General features: G+C 42.4%; 1 protein-coding gene across 3 annotated transcripts in view; it reads left to right on the plus strand.

Annotated features, from left to right (window-relative positions):
* ENTPD3 (ectonucleoside triphosphate diphosphohydrolase 3) overlaps window positions 1-20,954 on the plus strand; it is a 44,076-nt gene that overhangs the window by 17,455 nt on the left and 5,667 nt on the right. For 2 of the 3 annotated variants that reach the window (XM_065933078.1, XM_065933079.1), the window contains exons 5-10: window positions 3,184-3,334; window positions 5,686-5,845; window positions 6,821-7,054; window positions 11,882-12,154; window positions 12,299-12,409; window positions 13,292-13,429. In XM_065933078.1, coding sequence (XP_065789150.1) covers window positions 3,184-3,334; window positions 5,686-5,845; window positions 6,821-7,054; window positions 11,882-12,154; window positions 12,299-12,409; window positions 13,292-13,429 — 1,067 coding nt within the window. Of the gene's footprint in view, window positions 1-3,183; window positions 3,335-5,685; window positions 5,846-6,820; window positions 7,055-11,881; window positions 12,155-12,298; window positions 12,410-13,291; window positions 13,430-15,199; window positions 16,606-20,954 lie in introns of those variants that run through there. The other variant, XM_065933077.1, reaches the window with a different exon arrangement.

The following is a 20,954-nucleotide window of genomic DNA, read 5'->3' on the forward strand; positions in this document are numbered from 1 at the left end:
AGAAAAGACCATGGGTGGCAGCAGCTCAGCATTTTCTAGGAAAAGCAAAGGGGCCAGTGTGACTGGAGCAGAATGAGTAAGAGATTCAAGTGAGAAATGAGGCCAGAGCTGTTGCAGAGGCCAGCTCAGGGAGGACCTTGAGATGGAGTAAGGGGTTTGACTTTTACTCAGACGAATTTTGTTCACAGTATATTGGGAAGCCATTAGGAGATTTTGACCAGGGAGCTAACATTAGATGACATCATTTTAACGGATCACTCTGTCAATGTAGAACATGTAGTCCAGAGACCTAGAGGCAGGGAGATCAGGGTTATTAGAGCAGTGCAAGTGGGAGGTGATGTGTGGGTGGTCTAGCCTAGACTCGTGCTTCTCAACGTAGGGCAATTTTGCCCCCCAGGGAACATTTGTCGCTATCTGGGGACATTATTATTTTTTATTATTTTTATTTATTTAATGGATTTATTTGGCTGCACCAGGTCTTAGTTGTGGCATATGGGATCTTAGTTCCCTGACTAGGGATTGAACCCAGGCCCCCTGCATTGGGAGCATGGAGTCTTAGCCACTGGACCACCAGGGAAGTCCCTCTGGGGACATTTTTGGTTTTCCCAACTGGGGTTTGTGGTGCTGCTGGCATCTAATGGTAGAGAACAAGGGCACTGCTAACCACTGCATGACTTGCAGGACAGTCCCCACAACGAAGAACCATCCAGCCCAAAAGGTCAGTAGTACGGAGGCTGAGAAACACTGGTTGAGAATGGTTCTGGGGAAGGAGTGAGAAGTGCTGAGATTTGAGCCATATTTTGGAAGTAGAGCCAACAACATTTTACGATTGTTTTAATGTATGGCATCCTGGCTGGTGGTACCTGAGCATCAGTTCTGACCTGAGTGATTGTGTGCATGAAGGTACCATCTCCTGAGAACGGGCAACACTGAGGGTTGGGGCTATGGCACGGATTAAGGAATCTGGTTTTGAATATATTAAGTTGAAGGTGCCAATAAATCATCTAAGGCAGGAGACAGCAAACTTTTTCTGTAAAGAGCTAGAGAATAAATATTTTTCATGTGTTGGCCATGTGATCTCTGTTGTATTTAACTCTCCTACTTTAGCATGAAAGCAGCCATAGACCATCTGGAGACAAATTAGCATGTATGTATTTCAAGAAGACTTTATTTATGGACACTTGTATATGCCTAATAGGATATACCCTAAGGACAAAAAAGAATTTCAAAAATTTTTAAATTGTTTTCAATAATCCTACAACTGGTGGTAGTGCTGGTATTGTCACTGTCATACTGAGACTGTTGTATGTGGATTGTGAAATAAAGCAAATGAGTTATTAAGTTGGAGGGATTGGGGAATGGGATTTTTAGCATAGGAAAAGGAAGATAAAGATACAAGATCAGTGAATTCAAGGGAAAAATTGAAGTTCTGAATTAGAAATACCACTAAGAATTCATGACATATTTTCTCTTGAAATAAAGTTTTCTCTAGGTCTGTCTTCTGGAAAGGTTTGCCATGAGCACCCTAACTTCTAAATTTTGGATACTAGCTACCATTACTCAATAAAAGAAATCAGGATTTCTTGGAGAAATGGCAGATTCCAGATCTGGGGCAGGAAGTACATAGGTCATTGAGACATCTCATATCAGAAAGCAGAGAAGTTCTTAAAGGTTTTTGGGATCATGTCAAAAGGACTCAGCTACCAAACTGAAGAAAGCATCATTGGATAAAGATGGGCCATCAGTAAGAATAATAACCGCAATATTATGTAGCAAACGTATCTGTAGATTCATAAGCCCTTAAAGATATTAAACAAACAAATAAAATCCCTCATTGGTTAAGAAGATACTGGAGATGCAACACACACACACACACACACACACACACATATAGCATATATATAAATTTTTAAAATTTATTTGGTCACGTGGCATGTGGGATATTAGTTCCCCAACCAGGGATCGAACCTCCGCCCCCTACATTGGAAGTGTGGAGTCAACCACTGGACTGCCAGGGAAGTCTACAATCAATATGTTTTTAAGCTGGTAAATAAAGGGAAAGAATCAAGCACATATCTATCTAACCTTCCCTGTAAAAACTGTACTATAGGGTAACCAAGTAGTTAATGATGGGGAAGTTTTCCTCTTTTAAAAGCATTTTAAATAAAAAGTGAAACAAGAATGATGGAAATAAAATATCACCATTTCACAAACCCTAATGGGCTAATGGATCTAGGCAATGATCACTGATGCCTATTAACAGCACAAAGAGAGAAGCAACCAGATGCTTGTGCCTCTTATTGGAAATGCACATCCCTACAAATGACTGTTTCTGAAAAAGTTCAGACCTGAATCTGATTAAGCCTCTGTGTTCAGTTACCAATTTATAGAAAACACTGAAACCAAATAACATATTAAATGAACCATGGAGATGCGGTCAGCAAATTCTAGACTTTAGGAAACTATAGGACAAATGAAATTGCAAGGGAAAAAGTGTTTAATTACAAAGAAAAATTAGAAAGAGAGGGCAGAATCTACATATTAAAGGAAATTTAAAAGACATGGCAACCAATTATAATGGATGGAATTTATTTGGGCCCTAGTTCAAACAAACTAGATAGAGGTAGAGGGAGAGAAAAAACATGAATATGGAGGAAATGTGAATCTTAATTAGATATTTAATTATATTAAGTGATTATTTTTTAAACTTTTATATAGACTAATGAGACTATGGTTATGTTTCTTTAAAAGAAGTCTTATCTTTTAATGATACATACTGAAATATTTATAGAATGAAATGATACCATGTCTGTAGTTTGCTTCATTAGGAGAGAATGGGAGAGTGCAGATGGGGCAAGATTGATCACTGTTAAAACTGGAAGATGGGTGCATGGGTTTGTTGTACTCTTCTCTCTACTTTTATATATATTTGAAATTTCCATAATGAGAACCCTTTTTCAAAGCAGGTTTAGGCTCAATTTTTTTCACCTTTGTAATTCTTTCCTTCTATATTTTGAGAATTGACTCATCTGTGTGGCCACATGGAACTTAGCACATACACTGTTTTCAATCCCCTACAAAAACCCATTAATTTACAGAGCTGATTTGCTTTTTTATTTAAAAATTGTATGGCTCTTGTTGGTTCCTGGTAATGCTAAGAAGTGATGAATGTTTGCTCTTCAGGCTCTGGGATCTCCAACTATGCGGAAAACCCCCAAGATGCCCCCAAAGCCTTTGAGGATTGCATGCAAAAAGTCAAGGGGCACATTCCAGTCCATCTCCATGGGTCCACCTGCGTTTACCTGGGGGCCACAGCTGGGATGCGATTACTGAGGTAAGAGCTCGAATGGCCCAGAGAAGCCCGTTGGACCAACACAGCCAGGAATGTGTCGAACCTTTCCAAGAATATAACTGTTTCTGGGAAAGAAACCCATATTCTGCCATAAATTTAGGCTTTCAAAGTTGGGAAACTTTTAGTCTTAATACTCAGAAAGAAACAGTTCTATATTTAATTCCCTGCCCCATGGTGATTTTATTGAGAACTCTGAAAAAAAATGAAAGTAACATGAAATCTAGTCATGGGATGTACCTCTAGTTTTCTTGAAAAGTAGAAACTGGTTTTGACCTCTGGTATTTTAACACTGGGGTTTCCCTGGTGGCTCAGTGGTAAAGAACTGGCCTGCCAGCGCAGGAGACTCAGGTTTGGTCCCTGATTTGGGAAGGTCCCCTGGAGAAGGGCATAGAAACCCCCTCCAGTATCCTTGCCTAGGAAATTCCATGGACAGAAGAGCATGGCAGGCTACAGTCCATTGGGTCATAGAAGAGTCAAACACAACTGAGCGACTAAATAACACCTTTAATACCTGTGCACAACCAGTGCCACTAAATGTAAGCCACTATACTCCTAAGCTATTTAGCTTCTACCCATGTACAAAATGTCACCAAAATATCTGCTTTCAAATAATGGGAATTCTGCTCCTTGCCCCAAAGCCTTTGGGGTTATTATAAAAAATAAACATCTCATTTCATTCAATTAAGCAGTTCCTTCTAAATTTTCGGCCATGACTTTTAGCCCCATTGTATTGTTTTTGAATGTCCTTTCTCATTTTTTTTCTCCATGATAATATTTCCTTGACCTTGAAATAAAAAAAAAAAAAAAAACAGTTTTTTAAAAACCCATCAAGCTTAAAACTACCAAAATTAAAGGGCAGATGCTGCCCTAAACTTTGAAAATAAGGCTTTCTCCCCAAAAGATGACACTCATTTGGTTGCAAAGTCACTTTGTCTATGATCCTAGGGATGTAAAATTATATGTATTTTCTTCACCACATGCAGAAATTTCAAAGGAACAAACAGAGTCACTTTCAGATGATCATCAAAAAGATCATGAAGTACTTTCAGTTGGATTGAGCCTTTTCCTTATAGTTTTCCTCTCATTTTTTTCTATTCCTATGTCCTGGTTGATCAAGTAGAATGTGGAAGGAAGTCAGATTTCTTTGCTTACTCTTGGATTCTGCAGTGTGTTTTCAAGATTGCTATGTTTACTTGAAATAGAAATGATATAGAAATCCCTTCCTTCTGCCTTTTCTTTCTAATGGAAGCAAAGAACTCAACTTTGTCTTGGTTGCTTTTTTCTCCCAGTCCTCTCAGTGAGAAATCATTCAAAGGCTCTGTAATTTATAGCCATGGAAAAAAACATGGAATAGAAAGTTTGCAACTTAGTGAGAAGGTGAATGTTACATTTGAATAGATTAAATACTGACGCTTCTTTGTGAACTCTTTCACAACCTCTGATGGTGATCCATTTCTTCTGAGGAACTAGTTGATATTTTAATTGCCAGAAAAGCCACATATAGAAAAAACAATAATTTGAGTCTCTGGGATGGGAACTAATAAAACTAGGAAAATCATTCATTATTTTCCAAGCAGTGATAAACTGCTACTGAACTGGAATGGACTTCAGCTTGTAGCATTGCTCTTTCTTCTTCTTCAGCCAAGACTGAGCCACACACCCCCCCCGACTTTCTTAACCCACTGATGAAAGGGAAAAGAATGTCCCAAGTGAGCTTTCTTCCATCAAATGGCACAGATGAATGATACAAATATACTATGTCATGGGTGATATGAATGCTATGTCACCACTCCTCCATGGGTCAGCACACTAAAGGATTTCAATTCAGTGACAACCGTGATGGCCATCATATCCCCTCATGCCAAAGCCCTCCCAAAGAGCAAAGCAGGGACAGCGAAAAACCCCTCTTCCTTTCCCCCTCTCTCCTAAGCTCCCCTTCCTTCTGGCCTGATGAGGGTTTCTGTGTATAGTGCCCCAAGCGAATACTTATGCTACTCCTGTGCCTTCACTAATCTCCTTTTCTCTGCTGATCTGAGACAGAGCAATAGTGATTGAGTAGGAGGCTCTTTAGCTGGTTGCTAGACAGCAGAATAGGAACAGGTAAGGGAGGAGAGAACAAGTGATATTTTTACTGGTAGCTATTTCCCTGCTTGGCAGTTTGACAGGTAACAAGTGCAGCCTGCCCTCATGGTTGCCTGGAAGGCTTCAATTTGCAGAGGGGGTTCCTGTGTCTTACCTACATCTGGAAAATGGTCCCTGCCTGAGGGAGTGGGGAGGTTATTTTAAGATTGTTGTCTGGGCACTCAGCCTTTTGTGTTCTGTGCCTTGAATAGGTTGCAAAACGAAACAGCAGCTAATGAAGTCCTTGAGAGCATTGAAAACTACTTCGAGTCTCAGCCCTTTGATTTTAGGGATGCTCAAATCATTTCTGGGCAAGAGGAAGGGATATATGGATGGATTACAGCCAACTATTTAATGGGAAATTTCCTGGAGGTGTGTGAAAACAAATGCATGGTTTTTAATCTTGCTGTTTATTCTGTCCCCTGGGATTGGGAGCTTAAGCAGAGGTGCATGCTGACAGGGCCATCTGTCCTGCATCATTTCTATCATGTAATGCATTAGGGAAACACCAGTGATAAAACAGCCAAGACAAGACATGTATAGCTGGGAAGAAGCCTCGGATCCTAAATAAGACAAATGCATGTGGTGGGGGTGGGGAGGATATCATTTTACCAACTAACAAGAAATTTGAGGGGGGGAGGGAGGATCTAAATCTTGCAGTGGGCCATGAGTCTTTTGAAATCCAACTAGAGAAGGACCCTTCCAAGAAGTCCTGTAGCCGTCAGGAATTTACAGAGCCCTCAGGCCACCTTCTTCTCACTCACTCTGTGTCCTCAGGCCTCCTCACACTCCAGTCTCCACACTCCCTGCTCCTTTGGTGCAGAGGAAAGCTGCCTCTGAAAGATTGTCACCAGGTCACAGAGGGTGTAAACTGAGGATACCCCATACCATGTCCAGCCTAAGACCTGTTTTCTTCCCCCTTGAATATATTTTTAGTTAATTAATTTAGTTAATATGTTGGAAAATTCACATAGAAATCCACAATTCTAGCTTCTTCTGGACTCCCTCACTCCCCAAAAGTTGGAAGAGCTGGTCAGAGTAGACTCGCATTCTTGCATGCCAACAACCAACTGGAACAGAGTATATAACTCATACATTCCCCAGATGGCCACAGTCCTCTCACCATTCCCTGTTGTGTACACCTAATCTACTCACTCATTTATGTTGCCTGTCCAGTCCCTGAAAGCATTTGAGTTCACCACCCATGAAACTAAGGAGAGATTTGGCCCTGAATGCACCCTATGTCATACTTCTTAGCAATAAGAGATGGATCCTGGGTGAAGGACCCTGGCCAGTCAGAGATGGCACCTTTGGTCTTTTTTCTTGCTTCTTTTTCCAACTGTGTAGAAGAGCCTGTGGCATATGTGGGTGCATCCAAGTGGAAAGGAGACCACAGGTGCCCTGGATTTGGGTGGTGCCTCCACCCAGATATCCTTCGCGGCAGAAGAGAAGGTGGGGCTGAACACCAGCGACATCATGAAGGTGACCTTGTATGGCTATGAATACACGCTCTACACACACAGCTTCCAGTGCTATGGCCGAAACGAGGCTGAGAAGAGGTTTCTGGCAACCCTCGTTCAGGTACCTGAGGCAGGGGGCAACAGGTGTTCCCTCGGGGGGAAGATGCCTTGCCTTCTGGGGTCTGTCCTTTCCACTCCAATTAGAAGGTGGATGGAAACAGCAGCATTTTCTTGTTAACTTGTAGGGGTCCGAGCGTTCTCTTTCTCTCTCTCTCTCTCTGATACATTGACCACTTCCAGTATATTTGAGTCAGAAGTCCAGGGAAATTCCAGAGCCACAGAGGTTTTATAAATGATTCAGGACTTGGGATCCCTTTATGGATATAAACTGCTTTAAACTAGTAGCTAAAGAAGCTGGACATTGCAGAGACTCCCCTGAGTGCAGACAAAATAATATACCTGGTCACAGGAGAAATCCTTGCTGACAACAGAGAGGGCAGGCTCAGGCTTCTTTTAGATGAGCCTGTATTAGGCAAATTTAATGTGCTTTATATGGTGGGATCTTAGAGCAACCGAATTCCATCACATTGGCCAGTAATTTATATGGTAATTGAATATGATGGCCACTTCAGACATCAGTTAGGCTGCCACTAACATAAAGTTGACATGAGTACTGTTGGTGGCAGCGAGAGCACTCACACCATGGATGTGACCCTGGGTCCCAAACTCCAGCGCTCAGGGGACGCCCATCTCGGCCATGGCTGAAAAGGGAAGGTGAAGATGAAAGGAGAATGAAGGGAAGGAACCTTGATCACCTGGAGGGGCATGAGGCCAACCGGAGGCCACAGATCCTGACTTCTAAGGGGAGCCGGGGCAGGGCACAGGGGCTGAGTCAGCCTCTGAATGTAGTGGACACAGCATCAGTAGGTTAACCCCCACCACTGCAGCTTACTCTGGTCATGAGGAAGGACGCAGTATTTCCCAGCCACTAGCTGTAGAAAAATTGGGTTGGTTTACAAAGAGTCATCAGTAGAACTCACATCTTCAAATCCCTGCATTTACTGAGTATTCATGCAGAGTGGATTGTGAGAATTCACCCTCCAGGTCTGGCCCTCTTCCCAAAACTTCTCTTTCAGCCTCACAGGAAAGGCTGGAGCCCCAGCACACATGTATGCCACATGTATTTTGGGGAGAGGCTGGGCGCTCCTGGGAAAGACAGAGCGGGGGCCCTGCTGGCAGCCCTGAGCTACTTCTCCACGGCTCAGGAGACTCGGTGCCCAGGCCAGACTCCCAAATACAACCCCAACTCGGCCAAACCAAACCCCGCAAGGAGCTTAGTCAACCCTCTCTAACTGGGCTCCTCTTTTCTCTCCCTTTTTATTTCTAGCAATACTTAAGCCCTCTTCCTCCAGCTCTGGCCCTAGAAGGGGTGCAGGGTGGGGCAGAGAGGGCAGGACTCCTCTGAACTTCAGATGGGAGAAGGGAGGCAGGAGAAATCACCCTTTCCCAGGGTGAATCTAGGTTTGAGAAGCTAACCTATTAAATTTGGCTGGCCATGAAGGGGTGTGTATGTATATTTGTGCACACACTCCTACAAGATTTATTAAAGAATGACTGTCTATGTACCAAACAGTCTACAGTAGAGAAGTGAATACACCACCTGGGTGAGGTCTCATTCAAACTTGAGAATGCAGGTCTCAAGGTGTGAGCCCAGGTCTGGGGGCAGAGGTGGGACACCCCTGCCTCTCACTGTATATAGTCAGCTCACAGGGACAGGGGGCATCTCCAACTTGCCTGATAACATGTGGATGCCTGAGAGAGTGGCTTTGCCCTCTAAGCCTTCTGAGTCATGTGTGGGGAAGGATCCAGGTGTGATGAGGATCACCCACAAATGCATGTCCCGACCTGCCTAGCCAATACTTTCATGTTCCAAAGATGTGTTGCCAAGCCCCAACTTAAAGGTTCCCAAAGCTTATTGCATCATGAACGCTGCCTGAGTAATTGCCTCCAGTCCAGGTCTCAGTTCCTGGACTGAAATATAAAGGGCTACAGAGTGTGGTGAGAGTGACACCTAGATATATGAAAAAGTGAAAGTGTTAATCAGTCGTGTCCAGCTCCTTGCAACCCCATGGACTGTAGCCTGCCAGGCTCTTCTGTCCATGGAATTCTCCAAGCAAGAATATTGGAGTGGGTTGCCATTTCCTACTCCAGGGGGGTCTTTCTGATCCAGAGATCGAACTCAGGTCTCATGCATAGAAGGCGAATTCTTTACCATCTGAGCTACCAATATACACTTTGCAAATTATTTTCTTAATAAGGGGTCTCCAGCGACCCTAAGGCTCAAGTCTCACTCTGATAGCACATTAGACATTAGGGACATGCATTCACTTTCTCTCCCTTGTTAAGTAAGATTTTTTTCTTCTGGTTTTAAAGTAACACATAGTCAGTGGGGGAAAAAAAACAGAAAATACAGACATAAAGAATATAAATAATAAACAACAAAACTTGGAATTACCCATCATCAACATATTATTGCATTTTCTTCCAGTTTTTTTTTTTAAATGCAAGAATATGTGTATTTACAAATTTGGCTTCATATGGTATATATATGGGCTTGCCAAGTGGTGCTAGTGGTAAAGAACCCGCCTGCCAATGCAAGAGACATAAGAGACACAGGTTAGATCTCTGGGTTGGGAAGATCCCCTGGAGGAGGAAATGACAACCCACTCCAGTATTCTCACCTGGAAAATCCCACGGGTGGAGAAGCCAGGCCAGCTACGGTCCATGGGGGTTGCAAAGGGTCGAACACGACTGAGTGCAAGCACAGGCAGTATTCCAAATACATTATTTAAAAAGAAAAGCTACGTTGGTCATGTAGTTACAAAGGAGAGTACATGGCCCTTTCATGCTAATGCCCTGCAAAGACTAAATTCAGGGAAGATTTATTAAATGGTGAGGGACTAAGTAACTTGGCACATTGGCAAGTTATATTTCAGCAATGCTATAACAAATAATTCATGATCCAAAAAGAGAAATAAATTAATCTTTACCAAGCTTCTTCTAGCCGAAAAATAATTTATATTATTTTGCTTCTTCTCCAAGACAGACCAGAAATGATTTATTTTAATTATTTAAAAAGTTTAAGTCAGATTTGGAGGGGGAAACTAAATGATTAGTTGTTTATTTGACTTTTTTTTCTTTCAATGATTATTTCAGCCTTAGGGTGACCGTGATGTGCTATGTTACAAATCAGACCTAACAGCTTTTGAACACCATAGACTTTTTCAGACAGACCAGAAATGATTTATTTTAATTATTTAAAAAGTTTAAGTCAGATTTGGAAGGGGAAACTAAATGATTAGTTGTTTATTTGACTTTTTTTTCTTTCAATGATTATTTCAGCCATAGGGTGACTGTGATGTGCTATGTTACAAATCAGACCTAACAGCTTTTGAACACCATAGACTTTTTCACGCCACTGAAGCAGAAGGGGCCCATTTGCTGCCTCCACAGTCATATTAAGATCTTTCTGTAGGACACTCATATGTTATATCGGATGAGTGTTGGACTTCTGTAGGATTCTGCATAGAATCCTATGACAGCCTTTCATTAAATGATTACATTATTTTGATGTGTACCTCAGGTTCCTCAGCAGTAAAATGAGAGAGCTGAGCTAAGTGTTTTCTGGGCCAAGATTTTACTGTAGAGGATAAAATACACCTTAGTAGCTTTGAAATTACACAGAGTTCAAATCCAATTTCTTGGGAAAGAGAGCCCATAAATTGAACCAAACACATTTTGGAACTTAGCATTAAATAAAGGGAACATTTTTCACCATAGATAGAAGACTGGATAATAATCTGGAGAAAGTAAAATCAAATCCCTACCACAATCTTAATACCAAATAAATTATAAACAGATCAAAGATTTCTATGTAACAGGGTATTTATCACATCATTGTTTTGTAATGGCACATGATTGGAAACCAGCTCAATTTTCCTCTAGATGGGATTCCCTAAATAAAGTACGGTTTATTTGTACAGTGGAGTTCTATGTAGCTAGCATGAAAGAAGCTAGTGTAAAAAGAAGAGGTCACTCTTACACCAGGGGCTTCCCTGGTGGCTCAGAGGTTAAAGCGTCTGCTTGCAATGCGGGAGACCTGGGTTCGATCCCTGGGTCGGGAAGATCCCCTGGAGAAGAAAATAGCAATCCACTCCAGTATTCTTGCCTGGAGAATCCCATGGATGGAGGAGCCTGGTGGGCTACAGTCCACAGGGTCACAAAGAGTTGGACACGACTGAGTGACTTGACTTCACTTTACTCTTACATGGACAATGAAAGGAAAATCTCAAAGATATATTCTTAAGTAAGAGATGCACGGGACAGAACAGTGTGTATAGAGCACTACCATTTATGATTTAAAATTTAAAGAAAGAGAAAGAGGGGAAAAGAAAATGTAATTGCACATGCATAGAAGTATACACAGAATCTCTGTTAGAATACACTATAACTGGCAATAGTGGTTACTTCCAGGGAGGGAACCTGGGTGGATAAAGTGGGTGGGAATGAGCCTTAATTTTCATAATACATTTATTTGTACCTTTTTAATTGTTATTTTTAGATGGATAGATAACATGCTCTTCAAAATGGTCAATTAACCTAAACATATCTTGCTTTCTCATCACAATGGAGTTCATAAAACCTGCTTCATGGAGCTGTGCTAAGTGCTGGAGCAGAGCCTGGTATTGTGCCTGGTGCAGGGTGACAATACCCCCACCCTAAGTAGAGTTATCTAGACAACCTGGGACTTCCCTTTCACTGGATGTATAATGGCCCTTTTTCCATTTCTCTCTTGGCATTGGAGGGGAACAACAGTGAGGACTTGCAAAAGGAAAGTATTTGGACCTCCACAAGAGTGATTTCTAACACCTTACTCTTATACCTATAGGATTATACCACTGAAACCACGTTCACCAACCCTTGTTACCCTCAGAATTACATCACCACCTTCACTGAGGCACAGGTGTTTGGCAGCCTGTGTACAGAGGACCTGAGGCCTGAAAGATATAATCCCAACAACAACATCACTTTTGAAGGAACTGGGGACCCATCACTGTGTAGGGAAAAGGTGGCTTTCCTATTTAACTTCAGCGCTTGCCGTGATCACGAAGCTTGTTCCTTTGATGGGGTGTATCAGCCAAGAGTTAAAGGGTCATTTGTGGTAAGAGCAAAACAACAGAGATTCCTTTTCCCCCTACTGATTATTTCTCACCTTCCTGTTTTTCCTCTGCTGAGATGTTTCCCACTTTCTTATTCCCTGCCCTGAAACCTCCATTATATTGCATTCTGTACAACTTCCTTACAGGCTTTTGCAGGATTCTACTACACAGCCAATGCTTTCAACCTTTCGGGTAGCTTTTCTCTGCACACCTTCAACTTGAGCACCTGGAATTTCTGCTCAAAGAATTGGAATCAGGTCAGTATTTAAAGAAAAAGGATCCATATTGGTACAAAACAGTAGAGCAGGGTAGGTTTCATTTGCGCCTGTGTGTGTGTGTGTGTGTGTGTGTGTGTGTGTGTGTGTGTGTGTGTGCGCGTGTGTGTATGTATGTTCTGAATTTGACTTTTATCCTGTTCTCCTTCACCACATCTGTAAGATGGGGGTAATAAGGAGCCCCACCTCATAGCTGTGTGTGGATTAAATGTTCTATTCATGGGCACAATGTTTATAACAGTGTCTGGCATGTAACAAACACTCTATAAATTTAAGATTGCTCTTCCATGATATTGTATGCATTTTAAGTCGCTTCAGTCCAACTCTTTGTGATACTATGAACTGTAGCCCACCAGGCTCCTCTGTCCATGGATTTCTCCAGGCAAGAATACTAGAGTGGGTTGCCATTTCCTTCTCCAGGGGATCTTCCCAACCCAGGGATCGAACCTGCATCTGTTACGTCTCCTGCATTGGCAGGCGGGTGGTTTACCACTCGGTTATGTTGTAAAGGGATTTTTTTTTAAATATAGGAGATGTGGTGTATATATACAATGGAATATCACTCAGCCATTAAGAATGAAATTGTGCCATTTGCAGCAACATGAGTGGACCTGGAGGGTATTATGCTTAGTGAAATAAGTCAGATGGAGGAAGACAGATACTGTATTTTATCATGTATGTGTGGAATCTAATGAAACAAATGAACATAAAATATGGATATTTTGTCATTGTGTTATTTTATAGTAATTTTAATGATTAAATTCTCTGGGTGATAAGATTCTTTAAAATATGACTGCTGACCTAAGCTGTTCTGAAATGCGCATTTTAAAACCTGCCTCCTCCCTGTTTTGAACTTGTCTTCAGCTCCCACTGCTGCTGCCCCGGTTTGATGAGCAGTATGCACGCTCCTACTGCTTCTCGGCCCACTATATCTACCATTTGCTTGTAAGTGGATACAAATTCACCGAGGAGAGCTGGCCCCAAATACATTTTAAAAAGGAAGTAAGTCAAAGCACAAATTGTTTTCCTCTTCTTCCTTTCAAAATAGATGTTTGATTGTATGTGTGTGAAAGAAATGTAGGAGATAAGTGGGAATTGGGGATTTAAACTTGCTGAATGGGAGCCAATGAGCTTATGAGCCCTGGTGAGCTTATGAGAAGAGATAATGGAGAATTTCGAGGAAGTGGTCATCAGAAACCTTCTATGTGAGCTAAGGAGGCCAAGAACTGTGGACTCTAAGCTCTGTCGGGGCAGGACTTGCTTTATCATCCTCATCTTCCTAGCACTCACACAAGACTGAGAACATAGGAGGTTCTTAGTAAACACTGTTGAGTGAATCCATAAATATGTTAAGGAACTGAGACTTTTAATCCTGACAAGAAGCTTCAGATACAACAATTTTGCTAAGAGGATAGTAACTAACTGATCTCCGTTTTACACAGATGTCAGAAGGAGATCTATTCTTTAGAGCACAGGGATTAAGCAAGCAGCATTAAATAAGAATTTGATCTTGTAATGAGTCTGAGGTCACCGTATTCACTTTCAAGTGTCCAGAATGGTCTGATGCTGGAATGACAGCTGACTGGTGAGGTGCCTCTGTACTTTGCTTCCAGGACTCAGCCTTGCTGTTATATTGATCCAGCACTCTGTTCCCTGGGTTCTTGGAGGGTTTTCTCATTTCAGGAATAGCAGATGTAAAGCCTGAAGTATGCCTGGAGTCAGTCTGTTCAATATGAGCTTCAGCAGTAATTAGATTACAGCAAGCAATATCCAGCATTAGGCTTGTGACTGTTTTACATGGGTAAAATTGAGTCGGCCGTGAAAAAGAAGGCCGTCTGGAGACAGATAAGGACTGCTGGTGGCATGTCCGTGCCAAGCTTTGTTTCTAACTAATCTAATTACCAGAAAAGCACATTATGATTTTCCATTAAATACCAATTCGGGGGTGGGGGGATACATAATTCTAGGTTTCAAGTTCCTTTCTTTTATTTATAAAGAATTTAATATCAGTCAAATCAGTATTCAAATGTGAGGATGTAAAAAGACTTCAGGAGATTTGCCAAACCCCAAAGATTTACATCCAAAATATTTGGGGGGTTTCCCTGGTGGCTCAGTAGATGAGAACCCACCTGCCACTGCAGGGGACACAGGCTCAGTCCCTGGTCTGGGCAGATTCCCCATGCCAGGGAGCAGCTAAGTCCATGCGCCACAACCACTGAGGCTGTGCAGCTTCGAGTCTGTGCTCCGCAACAAGAGAAGACAGCACAGTGAGAGAGAGAGGACGGAAGGTTACAAATGTGAAACATTCATACATCTACCAAAATGGCCTAAAAACATGCCAACAAAAACTGATGGAACCACCAGATGAAACTGACACAGTCTGCTTCCCACTTAGACTGACCTTCTTTCCTTAGAAACTGGTCCTGGGTTCGGTAAAACATGCATCACCTCTTTTTTAGCTAGAGACACTTCTTTACCTAGTGACAGAAAAACTTCCACTGTTGTTAACTGTGCCCTCTTCACACTGGCTGTGACAAGGCTGTGAGGATTACTTCTCTGCAGTGTGGGAGGTTGGACACTCGAGCCTTTGTGGTCATGATGACCAGGGTTCTAGCCCAGTCTCTGCAGTTTCTGAACTTAGGCAAGTCCTTTGACCTCCTTAGGCCACAGTTCCTGGGGGTGTCTCAGGAGGGTGACCATGGTGTGTCCTGGGGATATAATCTGTGCCTCAAGCCCAGTCCTGAGAACTGAGCCGTCTCCTCTACTCCTCAGGTGGGGAACAGCAGCATAGCCTGGTCTCTCGGCTACATGCTCAGCCTGACCAACCAGATCCCAGCCGAAAGCCCCCTCATCCACCTGCCCATCGAGCCATCTGCCTTCGTGGGCACCCTCGCCTTCTTTGCAGCAGTGGCCTTGCTGTGTCTGACGTATCTCGTGTACTTGTGTGTGTTGTCCAGGAATCAGAGGCGCTCCCAGCATGCCTTGGACAACATAGTGGACTCTGAGTGAGCCTCACAGAGTGGTTCCTAGAGCCTGAGAGCTGCCCATAACCAGCTTGGGGGGCACCAGACAATGCAAGCAAAATGTCCATCTTCAGGAAACACAGCTAAAGTCCAATGCCTAGGTCCTGTGCCTCTCAGATACTGATTTACGTCAAAACACCTCTTGGGAAGTCCCTCAGCTGCTCTGTGCACATTCCTCTGCCAGAGACCCCGCCACCCACTAGCTGACCTATTGGGGAACAGGGAGAGACAGGCCATCAAGGTCAGCCTCCTTATTCCAAGTGTCCCACAGGAAGAGTAAGCTGAGAAGATGACAGATGAATGTGGAAGAGTTGACCTCAGGGCTCAGTTTGCATTTTCCCTCCTTCAAAAATGCCATAAGTCCTCCCAGTAGGATTGGAAACTGGCAGGTGTCTAGTAAGCATCTGGTCCAATCAAATATCTCATTTTATGGCTTCCTCTCATTGGTCCTTAACTAAGAATTTCCTTAACAACCGTTAATAACATTGTGCTCCCTCAGCTTGGTAGAATATTGTATCTGAGGGAAAATCCTCCTCCACCCCCAAGGACAGTGCCCACAGCCAAGCTTCTGTCATGCAAGCAGAACCTGAATGGCAGAGCCACACAGAATATTTACCAGAACACTACAGGCCATTCCTGAAGTAGGATTCCCTCTCAGGGCTCTGGTCATTAGATCTCCACCTGTGTGTGTATCATCCTCGTTACCTCCCCTTCCCATTGCTGTGTGCCCTTGTGAAATGTTTATCCCTAGCAAGGCTACCATGCTCCAGATCATTTTGCCTTTGCTAGGCTTTTGCTTAGGGTTGTCTTTCCATCATTAGCACCTGAGTATATTTCACCCACCATTCCCACAGGTCCACCTGATGCTGTCACAGGACATCCTCTTCTCTGATTTGCTTATCAATCACTTTCCTAGATGGTAGGCCTTTGCACAGTAGCCATAGTTCCTGACTTTGAGGGGGGAAAGGAAGCTGCAGGGATATTTAACTCCAAAGTGGGAGGGAACTCTAGCAAGTCCAATGGCTACAAAGTAAAAATCAACAGTCTCTCAGATTATAGCTTGTTCACTGAGTACAGAATAAAGGAGACTTATTTTATTGTGACTTGCTGTGTGTGTGTTACTGTGCATATGGTACTCTTTCTCCTAAGGACCAAGGTGGCGTCTATGAAAAGAAGCTAAACAACTAAAAGTTTCTTGAGCAAACTTTCCTAGTATATTAAGAAAGTCATGCATCAATATCATCTTTATTCCAGAGAGTTCAAAGTATTTCACTTTAATAAACCTTTGGTTCCTTGAGATAACTGAGTCCAACATTTCTTTACCTTATCTGACATTGCAAAGCTTCTGTGAGGCTACAACCTGCCACTCACCTCTTGATTCCAAACCAGAATGTCTGCTCCCATCCCAAAGTGCACCACTGTTCAGTTTTCCCTACCTAGACTGAGTCATCCTCCCACTCATCCAAACCACCATATTTCTCAAGGTTCAATCCCAACTCTACTTCTTTCACAAAGTATTCCTTGCACACACTCATGCACGTGTACACATCATGATCTATCTCTTGGACTACTTTTTAAAAACTACATAAATTTTCATATTGTTGCTAATCATGTAACGGGACTACAAAATTCTAATCTAATCTCAATTCACAATTTCCATGACTTCTTTAAAGGCAGAGTGTTTTCTCCAGGCTTCCCTGATAGTTTAGTTAGTAAAGAATCTGCCTGCAATGCAGGAGACCCCACTTCGATTCCTGGGTTGGAAAGATCCACTGGAGAAGGGATAGGCTACCCCCTCCAGTATTCCTGGGCTTTCCTGGTGACTCTGATGGTAAAGAATCCTCCTGCAATGTGGGAGATCTGGGTTCGATCCCTGGGTTGGGAAGATCCCCTGGAGAAGGGAAAGGCTACCCATTCCGAATTCTGGCCTGGAGAATTCCATGGACTGTATCGTCCATGGGGTCACAAAGAGTTGGACATAAGTGAGCAGCTTTCACTTCCATTTTCATTTTCTCCAGGAAAGAAAGTCATATTCAAAGCATTAGGAGGATTTGATGTTGCTAACTTGAAGATGGAGAAGGCTAGGTGGAAAGGGCCTTAGGGCAGCCCTAGGAACTAAGAGTAACCCCTGGCTGACAGCCAGCATGGAAGAAGGACCTCAGTCCTACAATTGCAAGGAGTTGAGTTCAGCCACCAACCTAAGTGAACTTGGAGGCAGATCTCCCCAGAACCTCCAATCATTTCAGCCTTGTGAGTCTCTAAGCAGAGAGCCCACCCAGACTTCTGACCTTCAGAACTGCGAGGTCAGAAATGGGTGCTGTTACAGGGCACTGAGTGTGTGGCTACTTATTACACAGCCATAAAAAATTAACACAACTACAGAACTCCAAGCCCCTAAGCTACAAACAGGGCAAGTGCTTACATGTGAAATATGTACTGATGATAAACCACTAGCTACGATTAGGTGTCACAAATTATGCCTACTCCTTATAATAACCATGCAAGAAAAACATGGGCTCAAAGGTAAAATAACACGCCAGCATCACCAGCTAGTAAGTATTTCTGGAGATAGAGACTGTGAGTTGAGAGTCTGGTTAAGCCTAAAATACATTTGGAAAAAAACAAATAAATTAAAAAAAAAAAAAAATGGGGGAATTCCCTGGATGCCCAGTGGTTAGGACGGCAAGGAAATCACATTATGTCCATCATATTTCCCTTCACAAAGTCAAATCATGACAGCTGGGCATCTGACTTTAGAATTCTGTAGTTCAACACACCTATTCATATATAGTTGCGTGATTTACGACAGAGGCGTCTCATCAGAGCAATAGTGAAAAATGTGGGACAACTGGATATCCACATGGAGAAATAAAGGAAATTCAACCCTTCCTCTCACATTTTCAAAAATCATTCCCAGGGACTTTCCTCGTGGTCCAGGGAGTAAGACTCTGCCTTGCAATGCAGGGAACACGGGTTCAATCCCTGGTTGGGGAACTGAGATGCCACATGCTGCAGAGCAAGTAAGCTGACGCGCCACAACTAGTGAGTCTGTGAGCCTCAACAAAAGATCCTGCATGACACAAAGAAGATCCTGTGTGCCAAAAGTAAGACCTGATGCAGCCAAATAAACAAATAAGGATTTGAAAAACATCATCCTCAGGTAGTAAGTGTGAAAGATAAACCTACAAAAGCTTTAGAATAGAATGTAGGGTGGAAAATGTAAGATCTTGAATAAGGAAAGGGTTTCTTAAACACTACACAAAAAGCATTAACCATAAAAGAATACTGGATATGATGGATCACATTAGATTAAGAACTTCTACTCATCAAAAAACAGCATTAAGAATGATAAAACAAGCCATAGAATGAGAAGAGGTATCTGCAAAGTATATAGCTGTTTAATTGTATGAAGAACCACAAATCAGTGAGAAGAAGGCAGATGACCTAGTTTTTCTCAGTGGGCAAAATGTTTGAAAAGACATTTTACAAAAGAAGAAATCTAAATGTCCAATAAATATAAAAAGGTGCTCAATTTCATTAAACAGGTCAGGGCAATGCAAATTAAAACTACAAGATAGCACAATATACCCATTATTCTGGCAAATTTAAAAGTCTGACAAACCAAGTGTTAATGAAAGTATAGAAAAATGGAATTCTCATTCACTGCTGGTGGGAATGTAAGTCAGTGCAACCACTCTGGGAACCTGTGCTATTATCTAATAATGCTGAAGACATGCATACCAGATGGCCAGAAAATTCTAGGCCAAGGTATATATCTTTGAGATATGTGTTCTAATGTGTATCAGGATACAAGCCTAGGAATGTTCTTACCAGCAACCAAGACTCCCATCTCATAAAATGTAAGAATAAATAGTAACATGTTGGTACTAGAAAATACCATACAGCATTAAAACAAAAGAACCACAAATGTATACTCAATATGGATGGATCTTACAAACATAATGTTGAGGTTAAAAAACAAGTCATTAGGTAGGTAGATAGAATAATTCCATTAATATAAAGCTCAAAAACAGGTAAAACTAAACAAAGAAAGTAAAATTGGTACCTTTTGTATGGGGAGAGAAAAACAGATATTTCAGTCTGCTAGGGCTACCACAGACTGGGTGGCTTAAACAATAGAAGTTTATTTTCTCACTCTTCTGGAAGCTAAGAAGTCCGAGATTAAGGTGCTGGTCAGTTCAGTGCCTGGTGAGAGTTCTCTGCTTTGTAGATGGCTACCCTCTCACTGACCTTTCCTCTGTGCTTATACAGAAAGGGAGAGTGAGCTCTCTCTTTTTATAATCATCTCATCATGATTAGTGAACCCCCCTCATAACCTCATCTAACCCTAATTACCTCCCAAAGGTCCCATACCCAACACCACCACATTGGGGGTTATGGTTTCAACATATGACTATTGGGGGCACACAAGCAGACAGTCCATAAAAACAGGACTTATGGAGTGACAGTTCAGTTCAGTTCAGTCACTCAGCCGTGTCTGACTCTTTGCAACCCCATGGACTGCAGCATGCCAGGCTTCCCTGTCCATCACCGACTCTCAGCGTCTGTTCAAACTCATGTCCATCGAGTCAGTGATGCCATCCAGCCATCTCAGCCTCTGTTGTCCCCTTCTCCTCCTGCCTTCAAAATCTTGCTCAGCATCAGGGTCTTTTCAAATGAGTCAGTTCTTCGCATCCCATGGCCAAAATACTGGAGTTTCAGCTTCAGCATCAATCCTTCCAATGAACACCCAGGACTGATCTCCTTTAGGATGGACTGGTTGGATCTCCTTGCAGTCCAAGGGACTCTCAAGAGTCTTCTCCAACAACACAGTTCAAAAGCATCAATTTTTCAGCACTCAGCTTTCTTTATAGTCCAACTTTCACATCCATACATGACTACTGGAAAAACCATATCTTTGACTAGATGAACCTTTGTTGGCAAAGTAATGTCTCTGCTTCTTAATATGCTATCTAGGTTGGTTATAGCTTCTCTTCCAAGGAGCAAGTGTCTTTTAATTTCATGGCTGCAGTCACCATCTGCAGTGATTTGGGAGCCCAAAAAATTAAAGTCTTTCACTGTTTCCATTGTTTTCCCATCTATTTGCCATGAAATGATGGGACCAGATGCCATGATCTTGGTTTTCTGAATGTTGAGCTTTAAGCCAACTTTTTCACTCTCCTCTTTCACTTTCATCAAGAGGCTTTTTAGTTCTTCTTCACTTTCTGCCATAAGGGTGGTGTCATCTGAATATCTAAGGTTATTGCTATTTCTCCTGGCAATCTTAATTCCAGCTTGTGCTTCTTCCAGTCCAGCGTTTCTCATGATGTACTCTGCACATAAGTTAAATAAGCAGGGTGACAATATACAGCCTTGACGTACTCCTTTCCTAATTTGGAAGCAGTCTGTTGGTCCATGTCTGACAGTGAGGTTCTACAAATGGGTAGTAGTTACAGGTATTCCCTTTTTCAACCATTCATACACTTTCTGTATGTCCTACATGA

The sequence above is a fragment of the Muntiacus reevesi genome, chromosome 4 (genome assembly GCF_963930625.1).
Source record: "Muntiacus reevesi chromosome 4, mMunRee1.1, whole genome shotgun sequence".
Taxonomy (NCBI): domain Eukaryota; kingdom Metazoa; phylum Chordata; class Mammalia; order Artiodactyla; family Cervidae; genus Muntiacus; species Muntiacus reevesi.